Consider the following 19,267-nt stretch of genomic DNA (forward strand, 5'->3'; position numbering starts at 1 on the left):
GGATCCTTTTTATCCATGCCCATATTTCTTTCTCTTATTAAAAGTTTCAAGAATAAAATTAAATATTTTTATTTAAAATTTACAATTTTACCTTTTTTTTAACTATTTTTCTCTTAAATAACAATATTTTGACCAACTTTTTTTACTTATTCTTATTTATTATTCTAATCAATAAATAATCTAATATTAATTAAAATAATAAATTAAAAATAGATAAAAAATGGAGCAAAATATGATTATATTTTCTGTCAGAGTTTGGAAACATAAACATAAATCTCAGTCAAACCCTAATTTGCTCAACTTAGTAAGAAACTGAAAATTTTTAATTGGTTGTTTCCGTTTTTTACTCCATGCCTAAGCTTATTCTGATTCTAACGACCATATTCACGTTACACTCTCTCCAATCATAATGTCAATCTCATCACCCAAACAAAGCTTCCTCGTACTCATCACAATTATCTTCTTCTTACTGGGCCCAGGTCCAGTCCCAGTCATCGCTCGGGATGCCCACGTCATCAATTTCCGGTCATCGAATCTTTACCCGGAATCCCTCGCATGGGATCCCATCATGCAGCACTTCCTCCTCGGATCCCTCCGACAACGGGTCATCACCGCCGTCTCGGACTCCGGCATCGTCGAAACCTACATCTCCGACACCGACCTTCCCGAAGGTGCCTCCATCCTGGGCCTCGCCGTCGATGCCCCGCGCAACCGCCTCCTCGCCGTCGTCCACTCGTACCCTCCCCTCCCTCCGTTCAACGCCCTCGCCGCCTACGACCTCCGGTCCCGCCGCCGCCTCTTCCTCAGTCCCCTCCCGTCCGAAGGCATGGACGCCGCCAACGATGTCGCTGTCGATTACAGTGGCAACGCCTTTGTCACCAACTCCGGTGGAAACTTCATCTGGAAGGTCACCGCCGACGGTTCCGCCTCGATCTTCTCCAGATCGCGGAAGTACTTGACGGAGACTAACAATCCAGTGGACGACGGATTGTTGGAGACTAACAATCCAGTGGACGACGGATTGTCACCTCATGATTACCTAGGGCTGAACGGAATCACTTACGTTAGCAAGGGTTACCTCTTAGTGGTGCAATCGAGCACCGGGAAGGTTTTCAAGGTGGACGCGGTAGACGGGACGGCGAGGAAGGTGTTGGTAAAGGAGGAGTTGATCGGCGCTGAAGACATCGCGGTGAGGAGCGACGGGGTGGCGGCAGTGGTGGCGCCGATGAAAGAGTTGTGGTTGTTGAAGAGCATGAATAGTTGGTCGGAGGGAGCGGTGTTCGACAAGGTGGAGGTGAATGTGCGGCGGTTTCCGACGTCGGTGGTGGTGGGAGATAAAGACAGGGTGTATGTGTTGTACGGACACGTGGATGAAGGGAAGATGGGGGATTCGGGAAGAGAGAGTTTTGCGATTGCTGAGTTGCGATGGAAGGGTGAAGACGAGAGTGTTTGGATCTTCGTGCTTGTTGGTTTGGGCTTCGTTTATTTTATCTTTTGGAAGTACCAGATGGCTCGCCTTGTCAAGAAGATGAACAAGGTCAATTGATTTTGTTAAACCATACATTTTCTTACTTTTATGTTATGTTTGGTTTTGATTTTGTTGTAATTTTTTTAATTGGATTCTTATATTAGATTAATAAATTCATTTGCAATATGAATCATTGTTAATTTTAATTGAGAATATATTTTGATTAAATTTATAAATTTATATATGTAATTGAATGATTTTTTTTTATAATAATTGAGAAATATATTTTGATTAATTAATTTTTTATTTAATAAATGCGATAAAAAAAATAAACATTGATTAGATATAACATATTTAAATGGAAATGCACTTTGATTAAATTTATTTTTGATTAATCTAAAAAGTTTTATTTTTAATTGAAAATATATTTTGATTAATAATGAAAATTTAAATTGATTAATTTTAAAATCTAAGAAAATAAGTAACTAAAGAATAATCAATAGATAATCAATAGTGTAACATCTCATTTTCATAGTTTTTATACTATTAAACAAAACATTTAAATTCCAATAATTCAGAAACAGATGATGACGTAGGCCAGTATAATATACAGCCCATACATTATTAAAGGAATTACAAAACACTCGATCAGCTAAGTCAAACAAAAAGCTACAACTACTACTGAAACGTCTAATATACTCATCTCCTGTCCCGGAGGGGTGTATCCTCACCTACACCTATATCTGCTCACGCCATTCAATAAGGACGATCATTGCATAAATAAAAGACACAAGAAACAAAATTTATCACACAGACTCAGAATCATCCAATTAATCCCAACCATCACACTAAACACCATTTTAGACTCGATATCCGGATTATGTAAGTGGCATTGGAGCTCTTGGTGACTTGCACTTGAGACGGTTCCCAAACTCTGCAGAGTTTTAGGCACAAGGGGTATTACCCAACCACTCTCAAGGTAAATCCCATCACCTCTATGATGGATCGGATTCATAGACCAGGATCTCCTGCTACTCCCCCCGACGTAATCCATCATACTCTACTTGAGTCTTAATAGTTACTAGGAGCGTCAGGATGCCACCAATATGAGTCCTCATGCCCTTACATTTACTAAAACCATTACCTTAGAATTTCCCTTGAAATCCTAACTCCAACATATTCTCATTCATATCAAATTCACACTCAATTCCATCACACAGTCTGACATGCATAAGGATCACATATAAGATCAACCATTATCATCTTAAGGCAATCAATATAGCATCATGTAATCAAGACAGTGAGAAAACTAATTTCTACAGGGAATCTCGCTTAGGCTAGAGGGTCTTGCCTAAGCTAGAGAGTTTATCTCGCTTAGGCGAGTTGCTATCGCCTGGACGAGACCTCATACAGTGGCAATTTAAGAATCCTGGGCGAACTCTCGCACAGGCTAAACTGGCTCGCCTAGACGAGAAGTTATCTCGCTCAGGCGACTCCAGCTCGCCTAGGCGAGATTTCGCGCAGTGACAGAGGTGATCTTCTGGTATTCTCGCTCAGGAGAGAGCGGCTCGCCTGGGCGAAACTACCAGGAAATCCTCTCTGTTCTTCACATGCAGGCTCGCTAAAAAATAATCCATCACCCAAATTCACACACAGACAGTCTTAAACACCAATTAAATACACAATCACACACTTCAATCACTCATGAACACATTTCGCATTAAATTTGGTTGAAAAGTCAGCTTCCCTTACATTAAATAATGAAGAATGCTTTGGGTGAGAGCAACTAAGAGAGGAGGGGTATAATTCTTTAATTTAACCTAGCAATTTCATCATTCAGACATGGATGAGTGAGGAACACTCGATTAGACCCAGAATAGTGACAAGATTTCTAGTTGAAATCTGGAATTGGACTTCAAAACGAAATTGGAGCTTACCTGGAGGAAGAAAGGCTAGGGATGGAGGTAGCTTGAGGATTTGTCGGGGTCACTTCTCCAGCATCTGATTCAGGAGCAAAAGAAATTTGGTTAAGTTTGAAGGTAGCTGTGTAAGGGATGATGGTGAAATAGAGAGTGAAGTGTTCAGTGTTAGAATGAGGGGAAGAAGGCGATTGAAATAAAAGAGTTATTACAAATATGCCTCTTATTTTGAATAAATTAGAATCAACTTATTTTTTTATAATAACTTTTATCTATTTTTAATTTTTCCTCTTTTATTTCTTTCGATCATTTATTATTTTAATATCTAATATTTCAATTAATTTGTTTATCTTAATCCGCTTTATTCTATTCGTTGAAAGAATGTGGCATACTTTCAAAATAAAAAATAAAAACAAATAAGCCTTTTTTTCTCCCAAAGACTGCAAATCGTGAAATCAAATGTATATTTAACAAAAGTTGAAATTACATATGATTACGAAATATCAAATCCCTTTATTTTATTTTTTTTAATTCTCTATCTGAGAACTATATCTACATTAACGTTACGTTTCTCTTTCCCTTAGAACTACATTAATGAAAATTATAAAGTTGAATGGATCGTGGTTGAGGATCTTATTAAACATTTATTCATTTATTATACTTCCATAATAAACAGCTGCAACACCAGTACCTCATGAGTTGGCAGTTGTAAGGAAAAAACATCAGCAGAATCACACAAACAAACTAGCAAGTGAAACAACACAGCACGTTTGTAGCTCCACTCTCAGATCATAACCCCCAAAGTTATTTAGGTAAAAACAGAGATTAAAGATAAACAACAAAACATAAAACCCAGAAGCATTTATATCTCCCTTGCTTCATCTTCATTTTCATCCTCACTCCAGCAGCATCTCAGAATTGACCTGGGAGACGCACTACCATCGCATAGAACAAATTTCTGGTACATAATTGCACCACCCACTCCAAGTTCTTCATTAGTCCTCTCTCCACAGTAATAACCACTGATGTCCAAGGGAAATTTGTCAAGCTTTTCACCATGCATGTCAATGTGCAGAGCAACAGAAAACTCTGCAGGACGGAAGCATGCTAAAACCCTATCCACAAGTTCGCACAGAGCCATGTCATCAAAGTCATAACCAACAGCTTCGAAACTAGCATAACTGAAACCATCTTCTGGGGTGACATGGATGGTGGATATTGCATTCCCTTCTATACCATTCATAGAATAACCACAAGGGTCAAATTCAAAGTCACATATATCAGACAGTGGAAGGATATTCCTAATTCCAGAATTCTCAGTCATCAAAGCTGCTGAAGATGTATTTTCTTTGAAAAATACAGAAGCACATTCCTTGTCTAAACCAGTCATACACATCTCAAGGCCATAGACCGATTCCAATGATTCTTTTGCCTGAGCACTTGCAGAGTAGATGTGCCATAACTGTGACTTTGAAGGGTCGCCCATTGCGTAAGCTTTGCTACCATTACCGAGCTTCCCGAAATAGCTATCAAGGACAGAGACTTCTTCTGAAAAGCTACGATGAGGATATGACTGCGCACGGGGAAAAATGAAACTTCCGCGGGTGTACCTTACAGATTTCACAGAAAGGTCAATGGAATCAGCTAACTTGAGAATTGAAGGAATGGACAGAAGCAATTTGGTAGTGCCACAAGTTTTGATGATAAGTTTATAAGGATAGATAAACAGGCTTGACTCCGACAGAACATAAGAGTCAAGACAATCGTTTGAAAGCGATGAAACAATAGTGCACTCCGCTGGGTTCAGAAACTCATCCAATTGGTCCCTGGACAATGCTCGCAGACCTGATCCTCCAGCAAGAACGCCATCTTCAGAAAATGATATCTCAAGCCTTTTTTCATAACCTTCAAAACCAATGGCTGAGGCTGCCATCTTGGCTAGAAAAGAAAGGAAAGTTTTGCTGCGTAGGTAGAGAACAAAAACACAAGGGAGAGAAAAAGAAAAAGAAAACGAAAACGAAAACGAAGAGCAGACAAAATGAAGACGGGGTTTATGTCACACAACAAAGCCAAAGTCAGGATGGCTTGCGGATGCACTGCAATAGACAAAAGTTCGATTGTCAAACATAATGTTGGATACTAAATGTCTGAATCAAGCAAAAAGAAAAAACTAAATGTCTGAATCTAATCATCAGAAAACAAATAGAATAAATATTTACGTTGGAGTAAGCAGCGGATCTGAATTTCTTGATTCCACCGTGTGGGCGAACGTCTTCAATGATGTAGCCGAGGGGAGTTTCGTACAAAAAGGATTTACTACTAGACGACTTCTTCTTGCCACCTTTGGACTCCATCAGATCATTCAGACCTTTCTGACAAAAGAAGAAAACAAAATCAATGGCAGAATGCTAGCAACACCTGTGCAAACATGAATTCTAGAATATTTTATGGTGTGAGAAGAACATGAACATATAAAAAACGAAGGAAAAACTGCAATCTTGAACAAATTCACCATGAACGTGGCGTAACCTTTCATCGAGTTCAGCACATAAATACAAAATGATAATATGAATTCCATAATCAGTTTATACAACCGCAATCAATAGGGGTAAAAGACGTATGCTATCATGCGTAGGCTGTGTGTGTTAAAAAGTCAAGAAAATTGTTCCCTGCAATGCAGACAACAGGGTCACTCTTCCAAGGATAAAGTATAATTTTATCCTAAAATTCGTTTCTAAACTGTTCCTGTAAAAATTTAAGATGCTTTTGATCTCTATATCGTTGATGAAAAATATGTGTAATCTGAGATAAGAAAAAAGATACAGAGATTAAATCTTCCGAGATATTCTTTTAGGTACAAAAAGATAATTAATCTTTTTATTCAAAAACAGAAGAACATTGATGATCATTCTGAAAAGGTTATAATCTGGAGAGAAAAAATAAAAATAAATCATGCACAATATTAAAAACCAGAGACCCAAAAATGTTCCTTCCAGTCCCCATAAACTCTGACATAATTGAAGAACATGACCAAAAACACACATTCAGATTAAAAAAAAAAGGTACCTGACATTTATAGCCGGGAAAAAAAGTTTGGATACAATAACACAACACTAAGAACCGAAAAAAAAAACTGAATACTCTCTTTCAATTCACTATTTCATATGAAAATGGAACCATATTCAAGTGCATGAAACATAAACAAGAATCTTAAAACAGTATACAAAAAATAAATAAAAATTGATACTTACAGGTATATATACAATGGAGGCTAGTGAAGTTGTCTGATATCCCCCTCCCAAAATTGCACTTCGAATCAAAATTAATCTGAATGAAATGCTCTAACAACAATTTAAGGAAGGGCGAAATCGGAGAAGAGAAGGGTTTTGATTAGTTGTTATAATCAAAATCGTATGGGTTGTAATGAAGAGAAGAGATGAAACTTATATAGGAGCCGAGATGAATGGAAATTACGATAGTACCCCTCAATTTTCTATCTCAGTAAACGTGCTAAACAAACAAATACTATGTTTAATTTTATCTTTGGATTAATTATAGAATACATGGATTGCTTTTCAAAGGTGGTGTTTATTTTAAATTTCTATAAATTTACAATATAATATACTCTGTCATACAATTTTATTCTTTCCTTTCAAGCATATAATTCAACCAGTATTTTATGGTCGATACAGATTAAAATTATAATATATAGATTACTCTTGTCTTAAAGTATTTAAAATGATAAGTTCATAAAGTTAAATTAAACCGTTTAGATTGCACTAAAAATTTAAAATAAAATAAGATATATGTTTGTTATATATATAAATGATTTTATCTTAAAGTATTTAAAATGATAAGATAATTAAGTTAAACTAAACCATTTTAAAAATATAAAATAAATATATATATATATATATATATATATATATATATATATATATATATATATATATATATATATATATATATATATATATACTACTCGGATAACTGTAGTAATTCTAGAGTTAATATGTGCAACAAACCCCGACTTCTAGAAGGATGCATTTATTAGATAAAAGGTCGATGCAGACTCTACCTATTGCTTTGATGATTCATGATAACTCGTCGGATCGCACGGTCTTTGTGCCGGCAACACATCATATATATATATATATATATATATATATATATATATGTGTGTGTGTTATATATATATATATATGTGTGTGTGTCTGTTAAAACTATTTTAAATATATTGGCTTATCACAAACGAGAATCCATAATAAAGTTCAGGAATCACTAAATTGATCTTCAAAGATTATGCAAATTTATGTTGGATTTATTTAAAATTATATGCTAATTTTGTGGTTTTACATCAAGGAGTTGATTCCAAATTTAAAACTTATTTTAGTGAGTTTATATGGTTGTTTAACATCTTCAATTTGACACCATAAATGTCTCTGTTGGCAGCTTCAATCAAAACCATGCATATTTAAACATGTGATAACTTGATAAATAATTGTTCCGGTCTAGGAATGATGGCCAAACCAGAACAATAATTCTCTCTCTCACTCCTGAATTCACCCCCCTTTTTTTCCTTAATTCCCTTATGTATATATAGAGTCCTTCAGTTTTTATACTGCTATTTTAATGTCAGATCTTTAGCTAACCAACCTACCCACTTCTCCATTATTCTCTCCTGCAATCTCGCATGTGGGTGGTTATTCCTAAAATCCAGTGATATTTGCTCGTCACCTCGGCCACCTCGGCCCAAGTGCTCGTTACCTCGACCACCTCAGCCTATGACTAAAACTCTTGTTTTATGATAAATATTTATCAAGTCAAATCTTGATGAGCATGTTGAGGTCGGTCATTCCCTGGACGATACATAGTCCTCCAACCTTGAGTCCTCAACTTGTTAGGATGAAAGGTTGTCATAAACCGTCCACATATTCTAGTATAGCACAAGTAAATATATATAACATGATAAAGCTAAAGTCGGTCCGGAGGAGACCTCGACATAAAATAAGTAAAATGGTCAAGTTGAGGTCGGCCTAAGGGAGACCTCACCATATGAGGTCGGCCCGAGGGAGACCTCAATATAAGATAAGTAAAACAATCAAGCTGAGGTCGGCCTGAGGGAGACCTCAACATATGAGGTCGGCCCGAGAGAGACCTCAACATAAGATAAGTAAAATGATTAAGTTGAGGCCAGCCTGAAAGAGACCTCAAAAGAACACAAGTAAGATGATCAACTTGAGGTCGACCCAAGGGAGACCTCAAGATAGAAATGATTAAGCTGAGGTCGGCCTGAGGGAGACCTCAGCATAAGAAGTAATATATAAATTGATTTGGCTGAGGTCGACCTTAGGGAGACCTCAACATAACACAAGGAAGATTATCAACCTAAGGTCGGCTCAAGGAAGACATCGACATAAAAATGATTAAGCTAAAGTTGGCCTTAGGGAGACCTCAACATAAGACAAGTAATATATAAAATGATCTAGCTGAGGTCGGCCTTAGGGAGACCTCAACATAACATAAGTAAGATAAAATAATTGAGTTCTCAGCGTACTGACACAAGTAAGATAAAATGATTAAGTTGAGTCCTCAGCGTACTGAGGTATTTTCAAGCTCGTAGCGAGGTCGAATCAAGTTGAATCCTCAACGTACTAAGGTATTCTCTCGCTTGTAGCGAGGTCGGATCCGAGTTGAGTCCTCAACGTACTGAGGTATTCTCTCGCTCGTAGCGAGGTCGGATCAAGTCGAGTCCTCAGCGTACTGAGGTATTCTCTCGCTCGTAGCGAGGTCAGATCTGAGTTGAGTCTTCAGCGTACTGAGGTATTCTCTCGCTCGTGGCGAGGTTGGTCAGGTCGGCCAGCTCTCAGCGTACTATATATATATATATATATATATATATATATATATATATATATATATAATCTTTTCAAATTATGTAACAAAATATACCAAAAAAAAACAAATAATTAAAAAATAAAAAAAAATATACAAATCTGTTCCGGTCTAGGAATGATGGCCAAACCAGAACAATAATTCTCTCTCTCACTTATAAGTTCACCCCCTTTTTTCCTTAATCCCTTATGTATATATATAGTCCTTCAGTTTTTAAACTGTTGTTTTAATGTCAGATCTTTAGCTGACCAACCTACCCACTTCTCCACTATTCTCTCCTGAAATCTCGCATGTGGGTGGTTATTCCTAAAATCCAGTGATATTTGCTCGTCACCTCGGCCACCTCGACCTAAGTGCTCGTTACCTCGAGCACCTCGGTCCAAATGCTCGTCACCTCGGCCTATGACTAAACTCGTTTTATGATAAATATTTATCAAGTCGGAATCCTGATGAGCATGTTGAGGTCGGCCATTCCTAAAAAAAGAAAACAAATAATTAGAAAAATAAAAATAATATACAAATCAATAAATTTTCACATTGTAAAAAAAGACTACGACGTACCCGTAATCAAGTTAAAAAATATATTGATGTGTAAATAATAATAATAGAGTATTTATGTACAATTATATTTTTGTAATATAATAGATTATGTTTAAAAATATGATTTTAGTATTTACATTTATATAAAAATATTTATAATAATTATGTTACTGATTATGAAAGTATCAATTTTTTAATATAAAAATACAATAACATGTACTTTATAAAATAGATTATTTTTATAAATTATTATTATTATTATTATTATTATTGTAAAATTTAACTTTTTTTTATTAAGATTGAATAATATTTTTTTATTACAATTTAACATTTTATTTTAAATTTATTTATATTTTGAAAATTATTTTTGCATCGAACTACTTTTAAAAGATATTTTACGAATTATTCTATTAAATCAATTAAATTAACTACAAAATTTACAGTAATTTTATTATATTTTTTATTCTCTTTCTGCTAATTCATTTTCTTTCCTTTCATTTCCTGTTGTTCCGTTAATCTAAACAAAGCATTAATCTTATAGAAAATTTAAAATAGAAGTAATGAAAAAAAATGAAATATATAATGGTAAAACCTACATGAAATATATAAAAAGTAATTGAAATTAACATCACCATTTATATATAAAAAGTAATGCGCATAAATAGGAACAACGTAAAATGAGTCCAAATTATTCGACAATCTATTGATATTGTTTCGTAGTTATTTTGATAACTTGTTTTATATACAATGCCAGACAGGAATATTATGGTAAGAACTATTAAGAAACATAATGGTTCTGTTCTAACTTAACTCTGTTGACCATCCCTTGCATGCTCTTTGGACCAAAAATTATACACACAATATCTAACTCCGGATTTCAGCCTATTAATATAGAAAATCCATATTAGACATTCCACAGCTGAATTGAATTGCGAATGAAAAATATTCCAAGCATTGTAAACTTTTTCGAGGCAAATAGCTAAAATCTAAAAAAGTATAAAGTAAAAGATAAAAAGGCCTTGAAAATTGAACAAAGTAACAGGGATATGCATTTAACTAGATTGACAGAAAAAAAAAATTGAAATCATTTAATGGAAGGTAAGGGAAGACAAGAGATTAATAAAATTAAACCATCTCAAATCCCAAATAAATTATATAGGCAAGTTAGATTGGTAGTGTGTTACCAATTTCATGTAGAGCAATTATAGGCGGTGAGAATGTCTTTCCAATAATGACGAACATTTGTTTCCCCTCTCGTGGACTATGCACATTACAACAAAGATAGGAGAAAACCAAACGTACATTCATGAGCCAGACAAACTCAAGGTAATGGTCATCATCATCTCCTATTGGGGTTTACACCTCGAGTAGTTTCATATCCACCTCCACTACGAGCAGGCGGTGTTGTGGATCCATACGGCATATTGTTCATCGGTGGAGCATGTCCATGAGGACCACCAACCCCTCTTGACTGCGATTCATAGCCAACTGGTCTCGATGAATCGTAACCAGGTCCTCTCTGCATATCATATCCCGAACCTCTCTGTGGATCATAGGAACTTCTTTGATTATCAAAAATTGCCCCTCTCTTGGAATCGTATGCTGATCCTCCTCTAAAGGCATCGTAACCAGTCAGCCTTTGTGTGTCGTAAGTAACACCCCTTTGTGCGTCATAATTAGGTCCAGCAGATGCACCATAGCTAGGTCCTCTGGGAGGATCATAACCAGTCCCTGCAGGAGTTGGACCAGGTTGAGCTCCAGCAGAAGAAAGTGTAGTAGCACTGCCACCACCCCCACTGCCGGCAGGGAGGGGACCACGTCCCTGTAAAACAAAAATATTCGAATTGAAAAACCGAATCAACCTAAGAACATGGCCCAATCAGTATATATTACTTTATCAGCATATCTCAAGATAAGTCACGTTTACAGAAACACAATATAGACATTTGAGATCAGTATTGGAACCGGAGATTTTATTTTTTGGTTTTAGCTACTATGGTATCTAAAATTATCCCTAACTGAGGGCACAAATGCAATGACCCGTCATCTTAAATATGGATATCTAATGCTCGATTAGGAGCTATTTTAATAACTGGTTGTAATATAGAATTGGCACTAAGCAAACACATTGCTTGAAAACCCATTATTAGTGCCCAATCTAAACGCAAATTAAAATCTTTCATCAGTAACACTACATTTTGCACTGTGTTTAGAGGAGCAGATGTTAGAATATAGCAGTTGAACACAAAGCATCTATTGCTACCACTATATCATTCCTATTTTCCCTGCACACAGATAATAAACTAACACATTCTCAATTGTTATCATGCAAAGCACCTAAACATGGAAATGAGCATGATAATCCTATAAATTTGGAATTTCTTTATCATGGTAACAAAAACAATCAGCAAGGTGATTATGTTAATTCGGTACCATCAGAAAGGTGATTATCAAAGATTAATGAGTAACAAAAGGGTAGACAACAACCAGGAAAATGCCATTATGTCCATTATGTTAGCACACCATCATATTGGAAACATAATTCTATGAGACTGTGTAACCTTAGGATTAGTATGTAGTGACAGGGTCTGAGAAATTGTTTTGTTACTACATTCGCATATCATTCTATAATATCTTTGCAATTATAGATCATTGTTATACTTGACCATTTAGTTCAAAAAGTTCATCATTAATTTTATTAAACCCAGGAACACATCATTAATTGACACATACTCAATTACACTTTGAAGCATTATTCTATTTACTATATTTAAGAATAAAGAGTTTATAAAATAAATAAAAACATAAAAAATCCACATATTTTTTATTAAAAGATTTGAAAACTAAAAATATTAGACAATGAACTAAAATAATGCACTCCACAACAAAATAGCTTAACACATGGAGACATCACACACCTGCATAATAGAATAACCATCTTCATAAGCATTTTGTCCCACAGGAAGACCAGAAGCCTCGTTCTCGTTAGTTCCAGAGGTGCCACCATATGGCCCACCTGAATTTTTATTACCAGTAATCAATCCAGAAATCAAGACAAATTGAGGGACAACGGCTCTATTCTAACACATAAAACAGATATGGAAGGAGATACATACTACTTCTCCGATCCACATTAGCCGTGTTTGTAAGCTCGGCTCGAAGTTTTTCCACTTCCCTACTCATAGAAACATAGTTTTTTTCCATCACCTGGAGTGACTCAAGGTGATCATTGTATAATTTTTTTTCATAGTCAAATGTGGCTCTGCATGACCAGAACAAAAGATTGTCAAGAACACTAAACATGACACTTTGACATTATGCCAACATGTTATAAGGAGAGAATAGGAACAGAAAGTTGGCTTTGAAGTTGTCTTTAGTGAATTATGGGTAAAAAAAGGCAGGTTGAAGGTTAAGAGTAAATCTAGGGTAAGAATCAACCCAAAATCATAAATGGGTTTAAAAGGGTCACATTAGTGGTGGTTGGGATTCCAAATAGAATGACATGAGAATGAAAGATTCACCCTTAACCAAAATGGGAGTTTTTAAGATGTATGTCTACCAAATGCTAACCATTCTAACTGAGCCAAGGCTGCCTAAAAGGTGAAGTATAGGAAGGTCACTTAATAACATTTTGGAGAGAGAGCCTTTATAACATTGGTTCCCTATATTATTACCCATCTATCAAATCATCTAAATGATACTCACCATAAATGATACTCACCTTGTCCAATAACCCCAATTCTCCATTCCCTTCTATTAAAAACCTCTTCACAATATTTTCCACTAAATAAAGTTCACACAAGTAATTTCTCAATTTAACTACCTTATTCGTTTTTTTCACTATTCTAAAGATATTCTAAAGATATGTTATCAGGTTACATCCCTCATCAAATGTTGAAAAATGTTAAAAAATTGACACAACTACCTCTAAATTTGCCAATTGCCACATTCCCATAATATCCCACCCTTCGCCAATACTAACAAAGCCTCTAAACCAAAGAAACAAAAACCACCCCATGAATTTTACAGGCATAATTGCATCCCTTAGAGAGACAGCTAGCATTCCATATCACCTAGGTCACAACACAAGAAGAAATGTCTACATAGACAACCACACTTAACCAATGCTTTCATATACTAGGTCACTTTCTACATCATCATCACAACATTTTCTCTAAGAAGAACCCATTGCACACTACATCATAAGTACACATCTAACCCATCTAACCCTAAAAAAGAGGCAGAAGAAGGGATACCTGCAATGCTGATACTCCTGTCTGAGGCATTCAAGCTCAGAGATAAGCGCGGGGATCTGAACAACATCAGTATGAACCCTCTGCAGTTCCTGAGTCAACTGTTGCGCTTTTGAAACAAGTTCATCCCTCGACAAAACAAGGTTCTGCGCCTCCCCGCGAGCCTGCTGCAGCTCCATCTTCACGCCCTCTGAGCTCTGAGCCTCGCTCTCCATCTTCGAGATCTTCTCCAACTGCGCGCGCACCTGCTGCTCCCGCTCCCCCTTCAGCCCTGCCACGAGGGCGTGGAGCATCTGCAACTCGTGCTGCGCCGCCGCTAGCTCCTGTCTCAGCGCTCCGTGCGTCGCTGCGAGCCGCTGGTTCTCCGTCGCCAGGCGCTGCATCTCCGCGTGCTGCGACGCTAGCTTCTGCTCCAACACCTGCGGCGGCGGGAGTAGATCGAATGGTGCCGCAAGCGGGTGCGGCATCGCGGCGGGACCCGGCGGGATCGACCGCCGCAGGTGCGGGGGCGGGGGCATGCGGCCTTTGCTTCCCATTGCTGAAGATGACGGAGTGATCGTGAAATTAGGGCACGGAGAAAATGGGATTTGAAGAACTATTAAAATGAGGGAATGAAGAATTGAAAACGGAATGCGAATGATAAAGAACCATGTACAGTGGGAGTAGGGGAGAGAGGATGCGAATCGAAGAGGGTTTCGATGTGAAGGAACCGCAGAAACCCTAATCCAATGATGAAAAAAAGGAATTCACCAAGATGGTTACTGGTAGGTATAATTTTTTCTTAATCTACTTTTTTTTTTGAGAGGTTTATACAAAACTTAATTGGAAAGAGTACTTTAACTGTTTTACTTTTTTTCTGTAAGTAAGAATTCAACACATTAAAAAAAAATTTAATCTCTAGAAATAGGATAAATTTTATTTAATTTATAAATGAAAGAAATTCTTTAAACTTGAAAAGAAAATATAACTTATGTCTATCTACGTTAAATTTGAGGGATTGTAAAATGATTTTTAAAACTTTTTATCGTTCAAATTTTATATTAAAAAACTAGGTTATATATGTTTTTTAATTCAGTCTATTAAAATTTATTTTCCTATTTCAAAGATTTAAAATATAATTAAATAAAATTATTTATTACATTAATAATTTTATATATATATATATATATATATATATATATATATATATATATATATATATATATATATATATATATATATATATATATATATATATCGACTACCTCAAATTTTCCAATTAATCCGAACTAAAATTATTTAATTTGTTATGGTATGTCCACTTTATCTTATTTTAACAATGACGTATTAAATTATAAAAATAAATTTTATTGAAAATAATTATAAAAATAAATAATTTGTATAATCTTTTATTGTAAATAAATTATATGAATATAAAAAATTAATTAATAAAATAATAAAAAGTCAACTAATTAAATTAATTTAGATTAAATATATATACAAGAAAAACAAATCCCATTTAAATATAAATATAGGTCAAATTAAAAGAAAAATAAATTAAAAAAATCACTTCAATAATAAAATTGATAAAAAAAATATTTGAACGATACGTTTGGAAAATGTACTCAAAAATCAATAATCTTATAATAGTATAAATACTTGTGAAATCATATATGTTAGTGTGTCAACCTTTTCTATAATAACATAAGGTAATAAAATTATTATTCTATCATTATAAAAAAATATAAATAATTTTTACAATTTTATTTTAAACAAATATTTTAATTATAAAAAATAGTTAATTTTTAAAAAATAATCAGATAAAAAAAATATCAATTTTAAAAAGTGATCACTTAAAGATAAAATTGACAAAATAATTACTTTAATTTAAAAAAGTAATTATTTAAAGGATAGAAAAGAAGAATTATCTTTATATGATATAGATAATATAAATAATATATATATATATATATTACAATTAGTATTTTAAATTAATTTAGTTTCTATTATAAGTTCAATTAACTCATCATAAAATTAAGAGCTTAGTCAATAATTGGTAGAATGTTTTAGTGAGATTATCCCTTACTTTTACAGATTAGAAAATATATACTGTGACATCTCTATTAAAATATATATTTAAAAAATCTCAAATAGAATACTATAAATTTTGGTTAGTACTCTTTTAACAATAATTGCAATTTTATTTAAATCAAGTTTGTTAAATAATATAACTTAATCAAAACCGATTGGAAAAGATATATTTATTAGTGTTAACTTTTTCCTTAGATCATTATGATATCACCAATATATATTACTTTCACCATTTCATCTAAGCATGTAATTACTAAGAACGAGGTCACTTTGTGATGGTTTTGAAAAAAATATTTGTCTGCGCAATCATCTGCGGGGGCTGTCATCTATGTCACACATTGCAGGAAGTTTGAATAATGAATTCGTCAAAAAGGAGAAAAACATGTTTTGTTAAGAATTTATTGTTTGAATTAATAATCAGATAATAAGAATTTATTGTTTTGTAATGGTAGTGCGTGTAATTATTGTTTATAGTTTGTATGTGGTGAACTAATTGTTAAGTAACAAATATTAAGGTCTGAATTGTTCATAGGGACCATCTTTGTCTGTTTGCAAGTCCTTTTCAGTTGCCCATTGGACACATTGAGAAGATGAATTACATTGAACACAGTCAAACAAAACAATCTCGTTCTCACGTAAACAATGCTTAATACCAACAGCTTCAAATTTTTAATACGGACAACAATAATTTTCCTTTGACCTTATTGGTTTACCAAAAACAAGAATGCTATTGCTAAGAATAATATTTAAGAGAAAGCAGGAACTTTCGTGGTCGTGCACGTGTTATTATTAGGTATGGAATACTATACATTGGATCTTTGACCACTGAATTTCCCATATAAATAATGCCACGCAGAAGCACGTAATGTAGGTTTCAACAAATCGGAGGGGAGAGGAAAATGATGAAACGTTGCGAAATGGTGTTTGAAAGAACAAGAGGAGGGTGCAAGGAGCACCCACACGATAAGCAATCACCTGGTGTTTGTTCCTCTTGTTTGAGGGAAAAACTGTCGCAGTTATACAGCACCAACCCTATTATTGACCCTCTTTGTTTTTCTCCACAATCGCCTGCTTCTCCTCATCAATCTTTTTCTTCGGGTCGCGGTGGTGGCCACCGTAAACCACGGTTCCGGCGAAACGCTTCGCTGGTGGCGGCGGAATCTGGTTCGAGCGCGCAGGGCTTGAATTTGAAGAAGAGCAAGTCGCATGCGTTTGGGTCGAAGAGCAGAGGGAGAGAGAGGGATGTGAGTGGAAGGAAGAAAGATGGGTTTTGGTCAAAGGTGCTCAAGCTCAAGAAAAGAGACACAAGAGACTCCATCTTCACTTCTAAGACCTCAACATAAACGAAACAGGTGGCGAAGATCATCATGGTTATTGATTATTTTTTGTAAATTTAAGGTTGAATATATATGTCGTGTAAAAATTGGTATAGTATCAATAATGATGCATCATGTCATTGTTTTCCTCGATGTGAAAAGTGGTTTTACTTTTTACTTTTACACCATATAACTGTCTTACGAGATTTGTAGCTAAGCAAAACAATTAATTTTTGTTTTTCCAAACTATAACCTACATCGATGGTTGATCCACTGGTCTACCGGTGCTTGGGATCTGAGAGTAGGAAACAAATTTGTCTTCAATGAATGGTAAATGGCGATCCTCCAATGACAGCTTCTATTCCAAAACTATACCAAGAACATTTCATGCATAAGTGCAGCACACATGTCGAACCCTTTTTACGACCATGAGATATAGAATGTGGCGTCCAACAAGAATAGTTGAAACAAAATCGTGACTTTTGTACAAAGGTTTACCGTGATATAGGATGTGCGACGGAATAAAGAAGAACGACCCGGCGTAAAGATGGCTACTTCAAATTGACCATTTTAATAGGAAACTGCAATGACCAGAACAAGAAAACAACACAGGACAGAATCATGTTGCGAGTGAGTTTGAATGTCAACGTGAAATATAAATTTAAATTAATCTTCTTAAATATATTAATTTTAATAAAAAAATTATAATATTTATATAAAAGTTATATTTAATCTTAATTGATTTACTCTGTTCCCTTCCAAAAATATATTTGATGCTAAGTTCTGCATATCTGGGTGGGAAATGTTGGTTATAGATTTTTGTTTTTGTAATCAGAAAAAAATAAAATTGTATTGAGCGAGGCCCCAAAATGTGCTGCTTTCTCATATTTTGATATTGAGAGGGTAAAATAGGAAAAACAAAAAGTTTGGAGGTGCAGTGAGAAGAACGTAGAGTGCAGGAAGAAGCGCTCTTTAAGCCATAACATAACAAGAGGACAGAAATCTTGGACCCAAAAATGCCAGCAGAGGCCCGTATAGTGTACTTCGGCTACACTTTCATTTCAAGTGGAGTGAATAAGAGAATAATACAGATTTTATTACACTACTCTTCTTCGGTCTCCAAATATAAGATATTGTTGTAATTTTTTATATTAAACAATTTTTAATTGTTATTTTTATTAAAATAAAGCTAATTATTTTAGATTACAAACAAAAATACTTTTAAATATTGACCAATAATAATTAGTAATTATAGTAATTAATTTAGATATTTATCTATAAAATTAAAAATGATTGGTTACTAAATTAGTTACTATTTTAAATAACAAAATTATAATTAATCACTAAATTAATTTTTAAAATTAAATAATATGATCTTGAATATTAAAAAAAATTGGTTATTAAAAATTAGTTATTTAGATCTTAACTAACAAAATAACTTAGTTTCTAAATGATGGTGGAGTATAAATTTTTGATTCCTTTATAATGCAAATCTTATTATTCAATGTGTTCCTTTTTTCTCCTATGAAACAATCAAAAACTGCAAAATATGCGTTGCTGCCAGAGTCAGTTTTGAGAATAATCCTAAACAAAATTACATTATTTATTTATTTATTAATTTTAAATTATCAATCAATTACTGAACTTATATGGCATGCAAAGTTGGGAGTTTAGCACCAACTTATAAATTAGCAATGTTTTTCACGTAAGGAAAATAGCTGATGCCTTACAAAATATTCTTTCTCGATCGTTGTGTCGTCGTGAATCAAATCAGTCAATAATTTATTTATTATAAAAATTTACTAT

At 34.5% G+C, this 19,267-nt stretch overlaps 4 protein-coding genes and 1 long non-coding RNA gene across 6 annotated transcripts; 2 read left to right on the forward strand and 3 right to left on the reverse strand.

Moving 5' to 3' along the window:
* The first annotated feature begins 230 nt into the window (after positions 1 to 230).
* On the forward strand, positions 231 to 1,597 carry LOC114195231. Its single transcript, XM_028085631.1, has one exon. The coding sequence runs from the start codon at positions 410 to 412 to the stop codon at positions 1,544 to 1,546; it is 1,137 nt and encodes a 378-aa protein (XP_027941432.1). The 5' UTR covers positions 231 to 409; the 3' UTR covers positions 1,547 to 1,597.
* Positions 1,598 to 4,020: 2,423 nt separating this feature from the next.
* LOC114179610 (S-adenosylmethionine decarboxylase proenzyme-like) lies at positions 4,021 to 5,403 on the reverse strand. Its single transcript, XM_028066021.1, has one exon. It carries the CDS (start codon positions 5,318 to 5,320, stop codon positions 4,250 to 4,252), a length of 1,071 nt encoding a protein of 356 aa, XP_027921822.1. The 5' UTR covers positions 5,321 to 5,403; the 3' UTR covers positions 4,021 to 4,249.
* Positions 5,404 to 5,406: 3 nt separating this feature from the next.
* Positions 5,407 to 6,814, reverse strand: LOC114179618. The gene is made up of 3 exons (XR_003603490.1): positions 6,639 to 6,814; positions 5,607 to 5,759; positions 5,407 to 5,483 (listed from the first exon to the last, which is right to left on the reverse strand). It is a non-coding gene; the product is annotated as an uncharacterized LOC114179618 (long non-coding RNA).
* A 4,112-nt stretch (positions 6,815 to 10,926) lies between these two features.
* Positions 10,927 to 14,844, reverse strand: LOC114193213 (protein FLX-like 2). 2 transcript variants are annotated; one of them, XM_028082942.1, is made up of 5 exons: positions 14,731 to 14,836; positions 14,079 to 14,613; positions 12,939 to 13,084; positions 12,741 to 12,838; positions 10,927 to 11,644 (listed from the first exon to the last, which is right to left on the reverse strand). In XM_028082942.1, the coding sequence occupies exons 2-5, from the start codon at positions 14,609 to 14,611 to the stop codon at positions 11,162 to 11,164; spliced, it is 1,260 nt and encodes a 419-aa protein (XP_027938743.1). In that variant the 5' UTR covers positions 14,612 to 14,613; positions 14,731 to 14,836; the 3' UTR covers positions 10,927 to 11,161. The 2 variants fall into 2 exon arrangements, with proteins under 2 accessions (XP_027938743.1, XP_027938736.1); XM_028082935.1 differs by having other exon boundaries at positions 14,079 to 14,844.
* Positions 14,845 to 17,002: 2,158 nt separating this feature from the next.
* Positions 17,003 to 17,638, forward strand: LOC114194976. Its single transcript, XM_028085377.1, has one exon. It carries the CDS (start codon positions 17,045 to 17,047, stop codon positions 17,486 to 17,488), a length of 444 nt encoding a protein of 147 aa, XP_027941178.1. The 5' UTR covers positions 17,003 to 17,044; the 3' UTR covers positions 17,489 to 17,638.
* Positions 17,639 to 19,267: the final 1,629 nt, after the last annotated feature.

The sequence above is a fragment of the Vigna unguiculata genome, chromosome 1 (assembly GCF_004118075.2).
Source record: "Vigna unguiculata cultivar IT97K-499-35 chromosome 1, ASM411807v1, whole genome shotgun sequence".
Taxonomy (NCBI): domain Eukaryota; kingdom Viridiplantae; phylum Streptophyta; class Magnoliopsida; order Fabales; family Fabaceae; genus Vigna; species Vigna unguiculata.

What these genes read in the sequence shown, in the direction of transcription:
- LOC114195231 (XM_028085631.1), top strand. Translation starts at nt 410, where the DNA reads ATGTCAATCTCATCACCCAAACAAAGCTTCCTCGTACTCATCACAATT.
- LOC114179610 (XM_028066021.1), bottom strand. Translation starts at nt 5,320, where the DNA reads ATGGCAGCCTCAGCCATTGGTTTTGAAGGTTATGAAAAAAGGCTTGAG.
- LOC114193213 (XM_028082935.1), bottom strand. Translation starts at nt 14,611, where the DNA reads ATGGGAAGCAAAGGCCGCATGCCCCCGCCCCCGCACCTGCGGCGGTCG. An exon ending in TAATGTGGATCGGAGAAGTA is followed by an intron (nt 12,839 to 12,938) that starts GTATGTATCTCC and finishes ATAAAAATTCAG; the next exon opens with GTGGGCCATATGGTGGCACC. An exon ending in ATGGTTATTCTATTATGCAG is followed by an intron (nt 11,645 to 12,740) that starts GTGTGTGATGTC and finishes TTTGTTTTACAG; the next exon opens with GGACGTGGTCCCCTCCCTGC.
- LOC114194976 (XM_028085377.1), top strand. Translation starts at nt 17,045, where the DNA reads ATGATGAAACGTTGCGAAATGGTGTTTGAAAGAACAAGAGGAGGGTGC.